Source organism: Symphalangus syndactylus, chromosome 3 (genome assembly GCF_028878055.3).
Source record: "Symphalangus syndactylus isolate Jambi chromosome 3, NHGRI_mSymSyn1-v2.1_pri, whole genome shotgun sequence".
NCBI lineage: Eukaryota > Metazoa > Chordata > Mammalia > Primates > Hylobatidae > Symphalangus > Symphalangus syndactylus.
In genome coordinates, this window is record NC_072425.2 from 51,812,659 (window position 1) to 51,834,135 (window position 21,477).

General features: G+C 38.9%; 1 protein-coding gene and 1 long non-coding RNA gene across 6 annotated transcripts in view; one reads left to right on the forward strand and one right to left on the reverse strand.

The window, feature by feature from the left end:
- Positions 1 to 18,552, forward strand: part of LOC134736198 (uncharacterized) — a 51,671-nt gene extending 33,119 nt beyond the window's left edge. Inside the window, exons 3-4 of one of the 2 annotated variants that reach the window (XR_010120029.1) lie at positions 12,597 to 12,711; positions 17,323 to 18,552. This is a non-coding gene — a long non-coding RNA (uncharacterized lncRNA). The remainder of the gene's footprint in view (positions 1 to 12,596; positions 12,712 to 17,322) is intronic. The other variant, XR_010120028.1, reaches the window with a different exon arrangement.
- The window catches only part of ZNF484 (zinc finger protein 484), a 33,073-nt gene extending 12,720 nt beyond the window's left edge, over positions 1 to 20,353 (reverse strand). Inside the window, exons 1-2 of one of the 4 annotated variants that reach the window (XM_063636240.1) lie at positions 19,809 to 20,353; positions 16,969 to 17,013 (exon numbers count right to left, since the gene is read on the reverse strand). In XM_063636240.1, coding sequence (XP_063492310.1) covers positions 16,969 to 16,983 — 15 coding nt within the window. In that variant the 5' untranslated portion in view covers positions 16,984 to 17,013; positions 19,809 to 20,353. Of the gene's footprint in view, positions 1 to 16,968; positions 17,014 to 19,738 lie in introns of all 4 variants that reach the window. The other 3 variants (XM_063636239.1, XM_055271932.2, XM_063636242.1) reach the window with 3 other exon arrangements.
- Between the last annotated feature and the right edge of the window lie 1,124 nt (positions 20,354 to 21,477).

Sequence of the window (21,477 nt, forward strand, 5' to 3'; positions counted from 1 at the left end):
CTATCTTGCATGGCCCAAGCAAGGCCTGCAGGACATTCCAAAGATTTAGAGGTTACCTCCCAGGAGCTGAGTGCAAAAGCCAAACCTCTCTTTGGGCAAAGTTAATCCTTTACTGCACAACAGTATACTTGAGGTGAAAACTACAAAAGATGCATCCTTTGCCTTCTTCACAATGTGACTCCAAAGATGGTGGGGTGGAGCTCTCTCAACCATCCCAACTGCATTAGCTCAAAGAGCGGTAGCACCCCTCTTGCCTCTCCAGCAGGCATTATATAGACTGTATTGGCTAACCCTACCCCAAATTAAGTGAATGACAGCAAAGAAGTAGCTACCTTCTCCTTTTTATAGAGAGTGGAGGATGGCTTATAGAGAAAGTTATACAAAGGGGTTCTTTAAATATGTGTATGATGGCCTGGGCACACCTACGAGCAGCCCATGTATAAAATGAATCAGAATCAACATTGAAAAAGCTTTCAGGGCTGAACTAGGGTGTGGGATACTGTCCAGGTTTCAAATTGGCTTCTGGGTAGCAAAAAATGAGGGAGACCAAAATAGAACTGCAAAGACTTTCAAAACTAAGTTGAATTTGAAATACAGCCCATAAAAATAGACTAAGACATGCACTCTAAACCTAAATGTGTTGACAACTGCTAAAATATAGGATTTAACGAGAAAACAGAATCTCATAACATGATATTCAGAATGTCCTGAATAAAGCCAAAATTATTCATCATCTTAAGAACCAAGAAAATCTGAAATCAAATGAGAAAAGAGCATCAACAGATAGCAACACTCAGATGAATCAGATGTTGGAATTATTTGACAAGGATTTAAAGTAGCTAACTAAAAGTGTTGCAACAAGCAGCTGTAAATAGTGTTGAATCAAGTGGAAATATATAAATTCTCAGCAAAGAAACAGAAGGTATGAGGAAGAACAAAATGAAAATTTTAGAACCAAAAAATAAAATAAGTGAAATTAAAAACCTCACTGGATGATCTCAACAGCAGAATGGAGATCCAAAGAAAAGAATCAGTTACCTCAGTTACCTGTAAGATAGATAAATAGAAATTATCCAATCTGAACAATAGAAAAAATAATTGATGAAATGATTGTTTCATCAATTCCCTCAGGCTATATTCAGCCTAAGGGACCCAGTGGGACAATAACAGAACAGCCAACAATCATTTCAGCAGTCCTAGAAGGAATGAAAAAGTAGGATGGGAGACTGGGAAAAGATTTGAAGAAATAATAGCTGAAAACCTCCCAAATTTGGTAAAAGGCATAAATGTACAGATTCAAGTAGCTGACCAAATCTCCAAAAGGAAAACCTCAAATAAATCCATGTCTAGACACATTGTAAGATTTATAAAATCCAAATTTAAGAATAGAACCTGAAAACAGTCAGAAATGACACATTACCTGTAGGGAAAGGGCAATTTGAACAAGAATGACTTTCTCATTAAAAACCACAGATGTCAAAAGGAAGTGGGACCATATTTTTCAAGTGCTGAAGGGAAAGAACTGTCAATATTGAATTCAATATCCAGTGAAAATAAAATAGGCTCTGTTTAAATTCCTTAAACTTAATTCTGAGGAATTGCCTGCCATTGGTAGTTGAGAAAGAAGTCTGAAAAAAAAATAAAAAAGGAATTAACTGCCATACATTTATTAAGCATAATTACTTAGGTAATTCTTAGGAATTACCTGCCATATATTTACTAAGCAGGATGTTCAGAACTTTATGTTGTGAACTTACAACAATTTTCTAAGATATTATAAAGGGCATAAGAGATGTGCAAAGCATAGCATGACCCCAAATAGAGAGAAGAAAATTCTACATGGAGTGTAAGACTAAGTTCTGTAGAGTTGATGAAACTTAAGCTTAATCTTGGGGATGACAGGTTTAATGCAAGCAGAGTAGGGCAAAGTGATTTTTAGAAGGGAGCAGCATGAGCAAAGGTATAAAGACAGGAAAATACATGATAAATTCAGGGAACTACAAATTAGTCTGCATAATGACAGGTCTGTATGCAGTGAAGGAAAGGTGTTTATGAGGAAATTTCAGTAGAAGTATGCTGGCATGAGGTCATGCAACTATCTATTTTTCCTCCAATGGATAATGGACTGCCATTAAAGTAATTTATATATAGAGAAAAGATGATTAGATTTGTGTTTACAACTGCCAAGAAGATGCTGGCAAGGTTGTGGAGAAATAGGAACGCTTTTATACTGTTAGTGGGAATGTAAATTAGTTCAACCATTGTGGAAGAGAGTGTGGTGATTCCTCAAAGATTTAGAAGCGGAAATACCATTTGACCCAGCAATCCCATTACTGGTTATATACTCAAAGGAATATAAATCATTCTATTATAAAGATACATGCATGCATATGTTCATTGCAGCACTATTCACAATAGCAAAGACATGGAATCAACCCAAATGCCCATCAGTGATAGACTGGATAAAGAAAATGTGCACATATACATCATGGAATACTATGCAGCCATAAAAAGGAATGAGATCATATCCTTTGCAGGGACAAGCAGGGACCTGGAAGCTATTATCCTCAGCAAACTAATGCAGGAACAGAAAACCAAACACTACATGTTCTCACTTACAAGTGGGAGCTGAACAATGTGAACATATGGACATAGGGAGGGGAACAACACTCACTGGGGCCTGTCGGGGAAGGGTGGGGGGTGGGAGAGCGTTAGGGAAAAAAGCTAATGCATGCTGGGCTTAATACCTAGGTGATGGGTTGATAGGTGCAGCAAACTATCATGACACACATTTACCTATGTAACAAACCTGCACATCCTGCACATGTACCCTAGAACTTAAAATAAAAAATAAAAAAAGACTGTCAAGAAACAGCAGGGAGAATACATCTGAATGAGCAAGAGTGGAAGTCCAGGCAATATTTCATGTGAAAGAATTAAAACACCTAAGTTGGGGGGAAAATATTATTTAACAGGAATATAGAAAAAGAAATTGGTGTAGATAGTAGGTAATTAGAATTGATAGATGGAGTAAGAAAAAGGAGGAACTAAAGTGAAATTCTCAATTATTCATTTTGTATACTCTGAGATTATAGTGTCATATACTGAAGTAGAGATTGATGAATGGGAAAAGGTTGGAGAAAAGGAACCAGATAAAATCACTTATGTTTTGCACACATTGAGATTACAGGGGTTAAACATGTAGGCAGGCATATTATAGGATGTTAGGCAGAGGCCTAGAGTGGAGATAAAGATTTGGGAGTCACCAGTAGATAATTAATAACTAAAATCATCTGAGTAAATGAGACTGCTTGAGAGGACACCTGATAAAGGAGAATGTAAAGGAAAGAATCTGAAAAAATTACAAGCATGGAAGAAGAGGTGTCAGCAATAAAAACTGAGAAATCAGACAGAGGCAGGAGAGAGTAATGTCTTAGAATGTATGTGGGGATTAGTTGATGGGGTTGAATGCCAAGATGGATGAGAAAAGCAAAAGGCAGATAAATTTTGGCTTTTGTATTTAGGAGATGTGACAGTGATAGCTAGTTGTCTTCCAACATTCACTCATCCTTTCTTCCCTAATAACAGAACATGAATTCTTAGGTGGATACTCTGAGTAAGACTCCCTTTTCCCAGCCCACCTTAAATGTAACCAGGAAACTATACTTTGGCCACACAGATACAGGTGATACTTCTGAGATGGCATTTTTTAAAGGAGGTGTGAGTGCCCCTTTCCTCCCCAACATCCTCATGCTGCTGGCCTGGAACGCTGACTCAGTTAATGCAAATCTCGGGAACCATCAAGTGACGTGAGGTTGAAAATCACAAAATAAGGCCGGGCGCGATGGCTCAAGCCTGTAATCCCAGTACTTTGGGAGGCCGAGGTGGGCAGATCACGAGGTCAGAAGATCGAGCCCATCCTGGCTAACACAGTGAAACCCGGTCTCTACTAAAAATACAAAAAATTAGCCGGGCGTCAAGGAATTTATCCATTTCTTCTAGATTTTGTAGTTTATTTGCATAGAGGTGTTTGTAGTATTCTCTGATGGTAGATTGTATTTCTGTGGGATCGGTGGTGATATCCCCTTTTTCATTTTTTATTGCATCTATTTGATTCTTCTCTCTTTTCTTCTTTATTAGTCTTGCTAGCGGTCTATCAATTTTGTTGATCTTTTCAAAAATCCAGCTCCTGGATTCATTAATTTTTTGAAGGGTTTTTTGTGTCTCTATTTCCTTCAGTTCTGCTCTGATTTTAGCTATTTCTTGCCTTCTGCTAGCTTTTGAATGTGTTTGCTCTTGCTTTTCTAGTTCTTTTAATTGTGATGTTAGGGTGTCAATTTTGGATCTTTCCTGCTTTCTCTTGTGGGCATTTAGTGCTATAAATTTCCCTCTACACTGCTTTGAATGTGTCCCACAGATTCTGGTATGTTGTGTCTTTGTTCTCGCTGGTTTCAAAGAACATCTTTATTTCTGCCTTCATTTCATTATGTACCCAATAGTCATTCAGGAGCAGGTTGTTCAGTTTCCATGTAGTTGAGCGGTTTTGAGTGAGTTTCTTAATCCTGAGTTCTAGTTTGATTGCACTGTGGTCTGAGAGACAGTTATAATTTCTGTTCTTTTACATTTGCTGAGGAGAGCTTTACTTCCAACTATGTGGTCAATTTTGGAATAGGTGTGGTGTGGTGCTGAAAAAAATGTATATTCTGTTGATTTGGGGTGGAGAGTTCTGTAGATGTCTATTAGGTCCACTTTGTGCAGAGCTGAGTTCAATTCCTGGATATAGGCGTGGGCAAGGACTTCATGTCTAAAACACCAAAAGCAATGGCAACAAAAGCCAAAATTGACAAATGGGATCTAATTAAACTAAAGAGCTTCTGCACAGCAAAAGAAACTACCAACAGAGTGAACAGGCAACCTACAGAATAGGAGAAAATTTTTGCAACCCACTCATCTGACAAAGGGCTAATATCCAGAATCTACAATGAACTCAAACAAATTTACAAGAAAAAAACAAACAACCCCATCAAAAAGTGGGCGAAGGACATGAACAGACACTTCTCAAAAGAAGACATTTATGCAGCCAAAAAACACATGAAAAAATGCTCATCATCACTGGCCATCAGAGAAATGCAAATCAAAACCACAGTGAGATACCATCTCACACCAGTTAGAATGGCCATCATTAAAAAGTCAGGAAACAACAGATGCTGGAGAGGATGTGGAGAAATAGGAACACTTTTACACTGTTGGTGGGAGTGTAAACTAGTTCAACCATTGTGGAAGTCAGTGTGGCGATTCCTCAGGGATCTAGAACTAGAAATACCATTTGACCCGGCCATCCCATTACTGGGTATATACCCAAAGGACTATAAATCATGCTGCTATAAAGACACATGCACACGTATGTTTATTGCGGCACTATTCACAATAGCAAAGAGTTGGAACCAACCCAAATGTCCAACAACGATAGACTGGATTAAGAAAATGTGGCACATATACATCATGGAATACTATACAGCCATAAAAAATGATGAGTTCACGTCCTTTGTAGGGACATGAATGAAACTGGAAAATATCATTCTCGGTAAACTATCACAAGGACAAAAAACCAAACACTGCATGTTCTCACTCATAGGTGGGAATTGAACAATGAGAACTCATGGACACAGGAAGGGGAACATCACCCTCCAGGGACTGTTGTTGGGTGGGGGGAGGGGGGAGGGACAGCATTAGGAGATATACCTAATGCTAAATGACGAGTTAATGGGTGCAGCAAAACAACATGGCACATGGATACATATGTAACAAATCTGCATATTGTGCACATGTACCCTAAAACCTAAAGTATAATAATAAAAAATTAAAAAAATTAAAAAAAAAAAAATTAGCCGGGCGTGTTGGCGGGCGCCTGTAGTCCCAGCTACTCGGGAGGCTGAGGCAGGAGAATGGCGTGAACCCGGGAGGCAGAGCTTGCAGTGAGCCGAGATCGCGCCACTGCACTCCAGCCTGGGGGACAGCACAAGACTCTGTCTCAAAAAAAAAAAAAGAAAGAAAATCACAAAATAAGAATGACATACAGAACAAAAAAAAATGGTGTATGAATTTGTGAAGACACCAGGCCCTGAATGAATACTTTCAGACTTCTTTTGCTTGAAAGGATAAACTCTGATGTGTTTAAGCCCGTAATTTTTAGATTTCTGTTATACTAAAATGCATTTTGCCAGACAATTCTAATAAAATAGACAGAAACTGGGTTGCAATTACAGACTCTTAAGCTTTTAAGCAAAAAATTCAGTACCACGTAATAGCAAAAAGACCAGTACTCCAGGAAAATATAATTCATATTTTGAATGACAATCTAAAATACATAAAACAAAAGCTGACAAAATTACATGGAGAAATTGACAAATCTACACATGCATGGGAGACTTCCCGACTCCCCCTCCCTACTCTGAGAGATTTTAACAAGATTACATTCATTAATCACTAGATATAGCAACAAAAATTTGGCACATATAGGAAAATTTCTGCAAGAAAATTGACAAGCCAGTTACAAAGGAGATGAGATCTCATACATAAAACAAATATGCAACAGTCAAAAAATAAGGATTATACAGAAGATCTGAACAACACAAATAAGCTTTTTGTGATGCAGATAGAAATCACACACACACACACACACACACACAGAGAGAGAGAAAGAGAGGGAGAGACAATGAGAAAGAGTATATTCATCGTTATATTAGGGGACCATACATGAATGACAGTGTGATAGTACACAAAATGTATAAAGAACATAAATTTAAAAACAGGCTGGGTGCAGTGGCACATGCCTGTAATCCCAGTACTTTGGGAGGCCAAGGCAGGAGGATTGCTTGAGTCCACGAGTTTGAGACCAGCCTGGGCAACATAGTGAGACCTTGTCTCTATAAAAAATCAAAACAACAACAACAAAAAGCAATACAAACTACAGACAACTCAGTTAAAAAAAGGGGGGGGGGGATGAATCAAGCAATTCTCAAATGAAGTGTACATGACAATAAAATTCTGAAAAACTGTTCAATCACATTAGTAACCAGGGAAATGCTAACTAAATCCAAAATGAGATATCTCTGCAAACTCCCCAAGATGGCTAAAATTGTAAAGATTGAAAACACCAAGTACTGGTAAAGATACAAAGTAGTAAACATATCTGCACACTACTGGTAGGAATACAAATTGGCATAACAACTTTGCAAAGCTGTATGACATCATATACTAAAGTTGGAGAGGAGCCAGGTGTAGTGGCTCAGGCCTGTAATCCTAGCACTTTAGGAGGCCAAGGCAGGAGGATTGCTTGAGACCAGGAGTTCAAGACCAGCCTGCGCAACATAGCAAGATGCCGTCTCTTCAAAAAGAAAAAAAAAATTAGCCAGGCATGGTGGCATGCGTCTATAGTCCCAGCTACTTGGGAGGCAGAGGTAGCAAGATCACTTGAGCCCTGAAAGTTGAGGCTGTAGTGAGCTGGGATCACAGCATTGCACTCCACTCAGCTTGGGTGACAGAGCAAGACCTTGCCTTTGGATAGAAATAACTTCTGAAAGAAATGTTCACAAGAGCATATTTCATAATGCATTTTATATTTCTCCATAGTAAAGGCTTAAAAATAAATGAAAATAAAATTATAATGGTACAGAAACGCATATGGTATACCATCTTCTGTGGAAAGAACATAATACTTTTCCTATTTGTTTTTGTCTATATGATGACACTTTGAACACACACTAAAAAAATTAGTTATCCAGATTGAGGACATGGGCTGATAGGAAAAGAAAGAGGGAGATTTTTCACTACGTACTTATTTTCTTACTTTTAAATCATATGCATGTATTACCTATTCAAAATACTCATCTGACAAAGGTCTAATATCCAGATTCTACAGGGAACTTAAAAACACATTTACAAGAAAAAAACAACCCCATCAAAAAGTGGGCGAAGGATATGAACAGACACTTCTCAAAAGAAGACATTTATGTGGCCAACAATCATATAAAAAAAGCTCAACATCACTGATCATTAGAGAAATATAAATCAAAACCACAATGAGATACCATCTCATGCCAGTCAGAATGGCTATTATTAAAAAGTCAAGAAACAATAGATGCTGCCGAGGCTGTGGAGAAATAGGAACACTTTTACACTGTTGGTGGGAATGTAAATTAGTTCAACCATTGTGGAAGACAGTGTGGCAATTCCTCAAGGATCTAGAACCAGAAATACCAGTTGACCCAGCCACCCCATTACTGGGTATATACCCAAAGGAATATAAATCATTCTACTAGAAAGACACACACACACACGTATGTTTATTGCAGCACTATTTACAATAGCGAAGACACAGAACCAACCCAAATGCCCATCAATGATATACTGGATAAAGAAAATGTACATATACAACATGGAATACTATGCAGCCATAAAAAGGAATCAGATCACATCCTTTGCAGTGACATGGATGAAGCTGGAAACCATCATTCTCAGCAAACTAGCACAGGAACAGAAATCCGAACACTGCATGTTCTCACTCATAAGTGGGAGTTGAACAATGAGAACACACAGACACAGGGCAGGGAACAAGCCACACCAGGGCCTATCGAGGGGTGGGGGGATAAGGGGAGAGAGAGCATTAGGACAAATAGCAAATGCATGCAGGCTTAAAACCTAGATGATGGGGGCCAGGCGTGGTGGCTCACACCTGTAATCCCAGCACTTTGGGAGGCCAAGGTGGGTGGATCACCTGAGGTTGGGAGTTCGAGAACAGCCTGACCAACATGGAGAAACCCTGTCTCTACTAGAAATACAAAATCAGCCAGGCATGGTGGCTCAAGCCTGTAATCCCATCACTTTGGGAGGCTGAGGCAGGTGGATCACAAGGTCAGGAGATCGAGACCTTCCTGTCTAACATGGTGAAACCCCGTCTCTACTAAAAAAATTTAAACAAAATTAGCCAGGCCTGGTGGCAGGCGCCTGTAGTCCCAGCTACTCGGGAGGCTGAGGCAGGAGAATCCCTTGAACCCGGGAGGCGGAGCTTGTGGTGAGCTGAGATCACGCCATTGCACTCCAGCCTGGGCAACAAGAGCGAAACTCCATCTCAAAAAACAAAGCAAAACAAAACAGCAACAACAAAAAAACAAACCTAGATGACGGGTTGATAGGTGCAGCAAACCACCATGGCATGCGTATACCTATGTAACAAACCTGCACGTAATGCACATGTATCCTGGAACTTAAAGTAAAATTTTAAAAAAAGAAAATATTGCACCCATGAATATTAGAAAGATCATTCAGAACTGAAGAAAAGAGTCCTTGAAATTAAAAATACAATATTAATGAGAAACTCAGTAACCTGAAACTTTCCATGATACTGCACTGAGCACATCTTCTCTGGCTGATTTTAATCCACATCCTCTTCCTGTAATGAACTATAAGCATGAGTATAATGGCTTTCCTGAGCTGTGTAAGTCCTTCTCGTGAATTATTGAAACTGAGGGTGGTCTTGGAGACGCCTGAGCTTGCAGTTTCTGTCATAAGTGAGGGTAGTCTTAGAGACGCCTAAATAATTTTACTGGGGCTTGTATCTGAGTGTCAATAGGGCTGTATTCCTTCTGGAGGTTCTAAGGGAATATCAATTTCCTTGATTTTTCTAGCTTCTAGAGGCCACCTGTATTCTTTGGCCTTAAAACAACACAAATTTGTCACTGTTCTGGAGGTCACCAAAATAGGTCCTGCTTGGCTGCATTCCTTCTGGAGTCTCTACAGGACAATCCATTTCTATGTCTTATCCAGCTTCTTGAGACTCAAGAGATCTAACATTTGAGAAACATGAGGAGAATTCCTAGTATCACGTGGAAGGGGCAGCCCATGCCAGTAGCTGAGTATCAGATAGAGTAACTATGAGCAGGTCGACAACTCCAAGAGGAGTTTCTTTAAAAAGCTGAAATGAATAGCATGTAATCTAGAGCCAACGGCCTGGGTCTTATTTTCCTGGCTTCATCATTCAGGAGCTATATAATCTTGGGCAAATTTCTTCTCTGTGTAACAGTTTTCCTCCTCTGTAAAATGAGAATAATGATTATAGATAGCTGTCTTCGTTTACTGTTACTACAAAGGAATACCTGAGCCTGGGTAATTTATAAAGAAAAGACGTTTATTTGGCCCATGGTTCTGCAGGCTGTGCAAGAAGCATGGCATCAGCATCTGCATGTGGGGAGGGCCTTCAAGCTGCTTCCATTCATGGCAGAAGGGGAGGAGAAGCCAGTGTGTGTAGAGATCATATGGCAAAAGAGGAAGAAGGAGAGAGAGAATGGGAGGTAGCAAGCTCTTCTCAACAACCAACTCTCACGGAACTCATAAGATTGAGAACTCACCACCTCCCCAGAGAGGGCATTAATCTATTCATGAGGGATCTGTCCCCATGACCCAAACACTTCCCATTATGCCCTACCTCCTACACTGGGATCAAACTTCTCTTTTATTTTTAAAATTTCTTTTCATTTATTTATTTTTGTAAGAGACAGGGTCTCGCCATATTACCTAGGCTGATCTCAAACTCCTGGCCTCAATTGATCCTCCTACCTTGGCTTCCTGAATAGCTGGGATTACACACAAGCCACCGTGCCTGGCTTGGGGGATCAAATTTCAGCATGAGATTTGGAGAGGATAAATATCCAAACCATAGCAATAACTCGTAGGGGTTGTGACTGAATCAGTTAATACAGAATGCTTATAGTGCCTGGTATATAGTAAGCACTATATTAATGTTTATATTATATTACTGTTATTATTTAATATATTTTAATATATTGAGAAGGTATTTATATACCTGGGAAGACTAGAGATGAATTACTGATATGTATAATATATATTGTACATGTATGTATGGAAAACAAAACAAATGATTAAGCCAGACACTTATAATTTCAGGTAAAACAAAAAGCACTGCATAAAAAGTAAATGGCTCACTTGTGAATATTGTTAAAATAATCATCATAATAAAATGAAGCCTATTGATTTACCCCAAATTATGATATACCCATATTAGGCTGGGCACGGTGGCTCACGCCTATAATTCCAGCACTTTGGGAGGCTAAGGTGGGCAGATCGCTTGAGCCCAGGAGTTCAAAGACCAGCCTGGGCAACATGGTGAAACCCCATCTCTACTAAATAAATAAATAAAATACCCATATTAGACGGAGGGTACATGAGAAATGTGTACGTGAGTATCAAGGGCCTGAGTGTCTGAAAGAGAGCTAATTCCTTCTTTCCATTGTGTTGTCTGTAGATAACTGCTTAAAACTGAAAGCCTAGAAATACCAATACAAACATGTTATTTAGACATATGAAAGTAAACAGCAAAAGATACTAAACTGCGTTCAAAGTGATTACCTCTGAGAAGCTGAAATTTGAGGAAGAAGAGAGCAGATTACAACTGTTTTATTCTAAGAAACCACAAAGAACAATTTGACTAAGTAAATATAGGTAAAATTTTCATGACATTCAAAATGAAATACTTATTTTTTTTTTTTTTTTTTTTTTTTGAGACGGAGTCTCGCTCTGTCCCCCAGGCTGGAGTGCAGTGGCACAATCTCGGCTCACTGCAACCTCCGCCTCCTGGGTTCATGCCATTCTCCTGCCTCAGCCTCTCCGAGTAGCTGGGACTACAGGCGCCTGCCACCATGCCCGGCTAATTTTTTGTATTTTTAGTAGAGACAGGGTTTCACCGTGGTCTCGATCTCTTGACCTCGTGATCCGCCCGCCTCGGCCTCCCAAAGTGCTGGGATTACAAGCGTGAGCCACCGCGCCAGGCCGAAATACTTATTTTTAAAAGTTCAAATGCAAAGGACAAAGAGGTAGTTATAATTGAACAAAACATAAAAGACTATGCTTAATATATGAAGTCCTCTGTTCAAACTCAATAAACTGTATTCCACTCCTGGAAAGATACAGTAGATGCACTTGTCTCTACTCATCCTGTTAAGTTCATCTACAAACCATAGACATTATCCATCAAACCAACATACAGAGACTCTGAAAGGTAAAGAAAAATAGGCACCCTGGCTAGGGGCCTCAGGAACCAGGGAACTAAACAGTAATGAGCTCTCTGTGTCTTTCGGCCTCATATAGATAGCTCTGACCAGGTGTTCGAAAAACCTACAATCCAGAAACATCAACAAGTGCATACAAAAAGGCCTGGAAAAAAGTGCTTTCTCTAGCTAAAAGACCAGGAAAGGGGCAACAGAGAAAAATGAAAAACTTTTAGACAAAACCTACTCCAACCAAATACCACAGATTATAAAACAACAAAAAACTGTGGGCTTGATTCATCTCTCATCAGCAAAGACTCAGTGGGTAGCCTAGACTCCTGTATTTGCCTGGCTGTCTGGGGATGCCCCTTCACTGCAATAGGGTAGTATGAGAAAAAGCCAACTGGGGAGCTGAGACTTTCGTCTCTGCACAGTGGTAATGGGTAGCTTTCCTGCCATGCCAGTGGGAGCCACCTCAGGGCTGGACTTCCATTCCTACCTAGCAGTAATGCGACACTCTTCCCATTACGACAGGTATGGTGTAAGAGGATGCAAAATGAAAATCCAAGACCTTCACCACTCTGAGAGGTAATGAGGCCCTATCCAACCTAACAATATCAGAGAAGACAGCATGAAGAGCAGAAACAAGGTACCCTCTCCTTTAGACAAGGTGATGTCACCAGAGGTCTACTGGGGAGCCTGAACTGCCAACCCCAACTAGCAGTAATGAGGTGTCTCTCTCCCCACAGACTGTCAACAGAGTTCAAGTAGGGACCATGCAAATTCACATCCACCTGGCAGTAGTACAGCAAGGCCCCCCAGTTCCCACACTGGCCCAGGGGACGCCTGCTAAAAAAGAGGACTAAAATAAGATCTAGAGTCTCATAATGTCTAAGGTTTCCACAATACATTACAAAATCATTTGTAAAACCAAGAACCAGGAAAATCTCAACTTGAATAAGGAAACGACCAATCAACTGATACTAAAACTGAAGTGATGCATGTATCAGAATTATTTCATAAAGATTTTAAAGTAGTCCTCATAAAAATGTTTTAACAAGCATATGAACACACTTGAAACAAAAAAATTTCAACAAAGAAATAGAGAAGAGATGAAAAAAACAAATGAAAATTTTAGAATTAAAAAATAACCAATATTAAGAACTCAATAGATGGGCTCAAAAGAATGCAGACAACAGAAGAAATATTCTGAGTACCTGAAAATAAAATAGAAATGATCTAATCTAAAGAATGGAGAGAAAACAGACTGAGAAAAAAAGGAACAGAACCTCAGAGACATGTGGGACAGTAGCAAAAAATCTAACATTTGTGTCCTTGGAGTTCCAGAAAAAGAAAGAGAAAGGAATGGGGGCTGAACAAGTATTTGAAGAAATAATGAATGAAAATTTCTGAAACTTCCCAAAAGATATACACTTACAGATAGAAGCTGAGCAAATCCCAAAAAGGATAAAAACCAAAGAAATTCACACTAAGAAAGAATTATAGTCAAACTTCTGAAAACTACAGACAAAAAAAGAAGGCTGAAAGCATTCGGAGAGAAACTACACATTACCCATAGGAGAAAAACAATTTGAATGACAATGTGAGATACTAAGAACCATGGCTCCCCAAAGATGTTCACATCCTAATTCCCAGAAATTGTGAATATGTTAGGTTGCATGGCAAAAGGGAATTCAGGTTTCAGATCAAATCTAGGTGACTAAATCGGCTGTCCTTAAAATAGGAAGAGTAATTATCTTGGATTATCTGGGTGGGCTGAATATAATCACAAATTTGCTTAAAAGTTAAAGCAGGAGGGCCAGGCGCGGTGGCTCATGCCTGTAATCCCAACACTTTGGGAGGGCCAAGGCAGGCGGATCACCTGAGGTTGGGAGTTTGAGATCAGCCTGACCAACATGGAGAAACACTGTCTCTACTAAAACATACAAAATTAGCAGGGCGTGGTGGCGCATGCCTGTGATACCAGCTACTCGGAAAGGTGAGGCAGGAGAATCGCTGGAACTGGTAAGGCGGAGGTTGCGGTGAGCCGAAATCGCACCATTGCACTCCAGCCTGGGCAACAAGAGCAAATCTCTGCTTCCAAAAAAAAAAAAAAGTTAAAGCAGAGACAATAAAAGAGAGTCAGAGAAAGATGCGACTACAAAAGAGTGGTCAGAGAGATACAATGTTGGTGGCTCTGAAGTTGGAGGAAAGGGCCACAAACTGTGAAATGTGGGCACCCACTAGAAGCTAGAAAAGTCATAGAAAATAGAAACAGATTCTGTCTTACAGCCTGTAGAAAGGAATACTGCCCTCTTGACACCTTGATTTTAGTTCAGTGAGACCCATGTTGGCCTTCTAAAATACAGAACTGTAAAAAAAAAAAGTGTTTTGTTTTTTTTTTTTGAGATGGAGTCTCGCTCTGTCGCCCAGGCTGGAGTGCGGTGGCGCAATCTCGGCTCACTGCAAGCTCCGCCTGCCGGGTTCACGCCATTCTCCTGCCTCAGCCTCCCGAGTAGCTGGGACTACAGCCACCCGCCACCACGCCCGGCTAATTTTTTGTATTTTTAGTAGAGACGGGGTTTCACCGTTTTAGCCAGGCTGGTCTCGATCTCCTGACCTCGTGATCCACCCGCCTGGGCCTCCCAAAGTGCTGGGATTACAGGCGTGAGCCACCGCGCCCAGCCCAAAAAAGTGTTATTTTTAAGCAACTAAATTTTTGATAATTTATTTCAGCAGCAATAGAAAATTAACATGCAGTTTTAACTAATATCTCATCAGAAACTTTGGAGGCCAGAAGAAAGTAGCACATTTTTCAAGTGCTAAAAAAAAAAAAAAAAAAGAACCATCAACTTAGAATTTTGGATCAGGCAAAAACATCCTTCAGGAGAAAGTGGAAATCAAGACATTCTGAGTCCTCCAAAAATTCCTATGTTTAGGCTGTAACCCCTAATGTAACTGTATTTGGAGATAGGGCTTTTAAGAGGTAATTACGGTTAAACAAGGTAGGGGTCCTAATCTGATAAGACAGATGGCCTTACAGAGAGAGATCTCTCTCCATAGGCAGGCAGGCAGTCACTAGGGAATGGCCTGCGAGCACATAGTGAGAATCTGGTTTTCGTCTACAAGCCAGGAAGAGAACCCTCATCAGAACCTGACCATGCTTGCACCCTGATCTCTCAGTTCCAGCCTCCCAGAACTGTGAGAAAATAAATTTTTGTTGTTTAGTCCACCCAGTCTATGGTACTTTGTTATGGCAGCCTGAGCTGACTAAGACAACTACTAACAACTCTGCACACATAAGTTTGACCACTTAGATGGAAGGGGCCCGTTCCTGAAAACACACAAACCCTCTCGATATGAAATAGACAATGTGAATAGCCTGTATCTCTTAAAGAAACTGAGTTTGTAATCTTAAAACTTCCAAAAAAGAAATCTCTAGGCCCAGACAGTTTCTCTGGAGAATTCTACCAAATATTTGAAGAACTAACATAATTAACATCAATTCTACACAGTTTTTTCCAGAAAACAGAAGAGAAGGGAATACTTCCCAGTTTATTGTGTGAGGCTATGATTTCCCTGACACAAAAACTGGACACAGTACAGAAAAAGAAAACACAAACTATACACAATCTCTGGCAGAATAATCAATATAAAGGAACACATTCCAACTTATTTTATGAGGCCAGGGTTATCGTGATACCTAAACCAGAAATAGTACCAAAAGAAAAAAAAGAGAGACAGAAAGAAAAAAAAAGCGATATCCTTCACAAATATGATACAAAAACCCTTAACAAAATATTAGCAAATGCAAATAATTTAAAAAGTATATACCACAACCAAGTGGAGTTTATTCCATGGATGCAGTGCTGGTTCAATATTAAAAAAATCAATCAATGTAATCTACCATACCAACAGACTCAAGAAGTAAAATCATATGATCATGTCAATTGGTACAGAAATAGCATTTAACAAAATTCAACTCCCATTCATGATAAAACCTCAAGGTTGTTTCAGAAGGTGGTCCTTGGACAAGGAGCATTGATGTTCTATGGAAATTTGTGAGAAATAAAAATTCTCATATCCCATCCCATAGCTACTAAATCAGAATCTGAATTCAAATGCAAGTAAAGTGTCAGAAGCACTGTTCTATAAGACAGCAACAGAAAAACTGTTAGTGCACGTTCTTTCTTTCTTTTTTTTTTTTTTTGAGACAGAGTTTCACTCTTGTCACCCAGGCTGGAGTGCAATGGCGCAATCTCGGCTTACTGCAACCTCCGCCTCCTGGGTTAAAGCAATTCTCCTGCCTCAGCCTCCTGGGTAGCTGGGATTACAGGTGCCCGCCACCACACCTGGCTAATTTTTGTATTTTTAGTGGAGACACGGTTTCACCTTGTTGGCCAGGTTGGTCTGGAACTCCTGACCTCACATGATCCAACGTGATCCACCTGCCTCAACCTCCCAAAGTGCTGGGACTACAGGTGTGAGCCACCGCGCCTGGCCCGTTAGTGCACTTTCAGTAGGGTTGCTGTTGAAGACTGTTCTGTCATTAACCATCTGAAGATCTATCAAAAAATTTCTCAAACATCAAGAACCATGAAATCTTTACCACAGATGAAATAAATTACTTGTTAATTTTATTAATATAAACCATGTATCCAATTTCCATTATTGCCATGTCTTTCAGGAAGATCAGAGACAATTTAACAGTTCAAAGTTCATGACTGTGTAAGACCATATATTCTAAACTTGACTTGGGGTTGACAGTCTCTTCTTCATTTTATCTGATCTTGGTTTTTATTTATTTAGTCTTGTCATCTTACTATAGGAATGGTTAGATGTCTCCTAAAATCCACTAAAAGTAAAAGAAAGCAACAAATAAACAGATGAACAAATAAGAACTCACCAGGGACTTGGTCATTTTTGGCTCTTCGGACAAAGGGGCAGAGATCTGAGAAAACAGATGGGTAGAGGTACCCATGAGAGAAGGAACTGTGCCAATGTCACACATGGACACATACATCATTTAGTGCCCTTGCACCTTACTCAAAAATTTATTTCTGGAACTACCACATTAAAATATCATCCCATCCCATATTGTACAAAGATTTAAGTACAAAAGTTTTACCATAACATGGTTAATAAAAAAGAAAGATTAGAAACATTTAGACACTCAATAATTGTGGATTGCTTAAATACTTTATAAAATATCCAAAGGATATACTGTTCTATTACATTATTATACTATCTGATTTCACAGGCCCTTCAAGTTATCATCAACTGTGGTATCTGACTCCTCACTACCACTCTTCAATCTGCTGTAAGTGTCAACTGGTGCCCAGAGACTCTACTCCCAGAAGCCATTACTGAAACCTCAGATTCACTGATTTCCATGCCTTGCTGCCCATGAGCCCTGCATCCCTCATCCTACAATACGTGATCACAGAGTCTTCAATTCCTCTACCCTAATGGTCCTCGCTCTTTACCAATCAATCCCACGTCCCCATGACTGGCCTCTATGCCTGTATGACTACCCATCATGCATCTCCATCAGCCATCCCAAGAGTCCCAATCCTAGGCACACCTGTACCTGCATTGGGGCCTTATCACACAAACACATCTCCCACCACTGACACAACTAGGCTATAAACTCCTCCACATACACAAACAGGAACTCAATCAATGAACAAATCAGGGGAAATTCTTGAATGTATAGAATAAATTTATAAATAGAAAACACTTCTAAATCTAATTGTGAAGAACCAGACTATTTACAGAGGAAGAATGAAGGAAATAAGAAAACTCTTCATCTGCAGTACTGAAAGCTAAATGATGTTGGAAATAGCATCTAAAAGACCACTCCTCTGTCAGGGCCAGAGAGACATTTTCAGAAATAAAAACACTTGCAGAGTATCTCTGTCTTTGAGAGAAATACTGAAAGAAGTAGTCCAAATAAATGTAAAATGAATCACACAATAAATCTTGAATAGGAAAATATTGTTTAGCAATAATTCTTGCAAAAGATATATAATTATAAAAAAGGACAATGTGACAATGTGATAAAGAGGCCACTAAAGAGAAAATAATACCCTACGATAATACATTCCTAATAATCTCAGGAAAAAAACGGAAAAAATGGGATGCAGAATGGAAACAATGAGCAGAAATTTCATCAATCCAATGAAAATATTATGTAAAGAAAAAGCAGAAAATAAAAAGAGCTAAATAGTAAACATCAAATGGAAGGCATAAAATCAGATAAATCATTATTACATTAAACTGAGATGTAAAATTCTATCAATAGAGACTGTAAATTGGATTTGAAAAAAATAAAAGTATCTATTGTAAACAAATAGGTAATCTGACGCAGAGACAAATATGGATATAAAATAAAGCTCTGGGCAAAGACACATCATCCAAATGCAATAAAAGTAAAAACAAGGGTGGCAATGTGAGTATCAAAGTGGAATTCGATGTTAAAAAGTGTTTTTTCTTTTTGGTCGAAAAAAGGGATCCTATAATAATATCACTTAATATATGAAAAAGGATAAAAAATGCACTAACCATTAAGTGTATGTATGTCCATCCCTCAGATACACAAATAAAATTAGCAAAAAAGCACATATAACTGCAAAGTGAACTATTAAAAGTGATTTTTATTGTATCTCTTCCAGAATATGAAACAAGTAGACCAAAATTAGGAAAGATAAAGATTTGAAAAATACCAACAAGCAAGATTTAATTAGAGAGAATTTTGGCCCATACAACAAAATATAATTTTTCTCTTATATCTGTTGAACAAAGTTCATTGAGTAACTTTGCTTCAAGGAAAATCTTGATAAATTGTTAAAAGTTGAAACTTGATAGTCTGCATTTTCTGACAATACAGTAAAATAAAAAACAGCTAAAACACACTTTAATAATTTGGGAATGAAGAAACTCTCCTAAATAACTAAGAATCAAAGGGAAACATCAAGATGAACTTATGCATTTCATACATAAAGATGTACTTAAAGAAACTTTACAACCCTAAATGTATCCATCATAAAACTTAAGAAAATAAGGGAAAGAACAACAAATTACATCAAAAAGTGGGAAAAAGAGAAAATACCTAAAAAGAAAAAGAGAAAAATTAAAAGAGTAGGGAGTATTTTATTGGACATTTCAAAATGTCCAGTAAAATAGATAAACCTTTCAGACGCCTGATTCTTTTTAAATAGAGAGAGAAAGAATGAATGATATATAAATATAATAACCGTAATGATAAAGGGGCTACTAGTCTGGATATGAAAGAGAACAGAATGGAAACGGAAACATGCAATTCTATGTAATATATGTTTTAAATCTTTAGCAAAATATATCATGATAATGAAACAGAAACGAAAATATAAACAGATCGGTACGTATAAAAGAGAGGAAACTAATTAAGATGTGCATCATTCACACTCCTCAGATCCCTCCTTAGTCCCCACAGTCATCCTCCCCCACAACCCCACAGTCCGCCCTCACTCCGCCCTCAGATCCACCACCAGACAGAGACCCCCAGTCCCTCCTCACGCCGCCTGCAGATCCACCACCAGTGACCCCTCAGTGCCCCCTCACTCCTCCCTCAGATCCACCATCAGAGATCGCTCCGACTTCCACTATTCCATCCACTGATCGTCCCCATCACTGACCGGAGGGCCCACGACAGACATCAGAGATTCTTCTAGCTCAGTTCACAGATGCTGCCATCCCTCTACTCACCTGCCCCTCACCCACGTCCTATTAGGACAGTGGTCATTTGCCTCGGGCGGTGACTATAGTCGCAAGAAACAGAACAGGACCCACTTCCTTTTTGTCAATGCCTCCCAGGCCCAGAGGTACTTCTTACAGCGCTGCTTGGGTGTGCGCATGCTCAGCAGTCTTCGTGGCCGAAAGTTGCCAGTAGTCAACATGGCGCTTTGCCAAACACGATCCCGTTTCAGCGGCTTAGGCCGGGCGCCAGTATGGCGGCGCCCATGTAGACACTCTGACCTGTGGGCGGCCATGTTGAGGTGATGTAGAGACTGAGGGGCTGAGGGTTGTCCAAAGGAAAGGAAACAAGCAGAAGTGTGTCCCATCATACTAAGCCAGGACACAATTAAAACCTGTCACCTCAGGTTACAGTCTTTCTCCAGTGCTTCTGTGGACACAACAACACTGTTAACCAACAGGAACTAATCAGCATTTATATAACACCACAAACGCAGCCGAATACACATTTTATTCGTGTCGATGAGACACTTAGCAAGATATGAAGTAACCTGGGCCATAAAACAAATCTCAGCAAATTTAAAACAACTGAAATCATACAGTTTGTTCTCTGAACACAATAGAATTAAACTAGAAATCAGTAACAGGAAGATAAAAGGAAAATCTCCAAACACGTGAAAACACATGCTAAATAATCCATTGTTCAAAGAGAAAGTCTCAAATTTTTAAAATACATTGAAATGAATGAAAGTGAAAGTGAATGAATTTTTAAAATACATTGAAATGAATGAAAGTGAAACACAACATATCAAAATTTGTGGGATGTGGCTAAATCAGTGGTGAGAGAAAAATGTATACCACTAAGGGCTTACATTAGAAAAGAAAAAAATTTCAAAGCAATAACCAAGCTCCCTCACATACTGAAAAAAGAAGAGCAAAATAAACCGAATGCAAGTGAAAGAAAGGAAATAATAAGGATAAGAAGATAACTCAATAAAATGTAAAAAGAAAAATAAAGAAAAACCGATTAAACAAAAGCTGGTTCTATAAATGTTAATAAAATTGACAAGCCTGTAGAGGAGACACAAAATATCAATATCCAGAATGAAACAGGAGATACCACTGTAGACGATGATGAAATCAAAAGAATAAAGAGAATACTACAAACAACTCTACAAACATAAATTTCACAACATAGATGAACTGCATTAATTCTTGAAAAAGCACAAATTCTCTCTTACAACATGAAATAGTTATGTTGAATAGCCCTAGAACTGAAGTCATAATTTGAAATATCTGAAAAAGAAATCTTCAGGATTAGAGATTTGGATAGCTAGATCAGAGAATTCTAACAAACATTTAAAGGTTAACACAAATTATATCCAGTCTCTTCCAGAATAAACGATAGAAAGAAGACAACAGAAAGATATTCCAACTCATGAGGCCAGTGTTATTCTGATATCAGAGCTAAAGACAGAAGAAGAAAAGAAATCAGTATTCTTCATGAATATAGATGGAAAAAATTCTCAACCAAATAATAGCAAAAATAATTCAACAATATATAAAAATAATTTCAAACCATGAACAAGTGATATTTATTCCAGGAATAAAAAGCTGTTTTGGTATTCAAAAATCAATTCGTGTAACGCACCACATTAGCAACCTAAAGATAAGCATATTA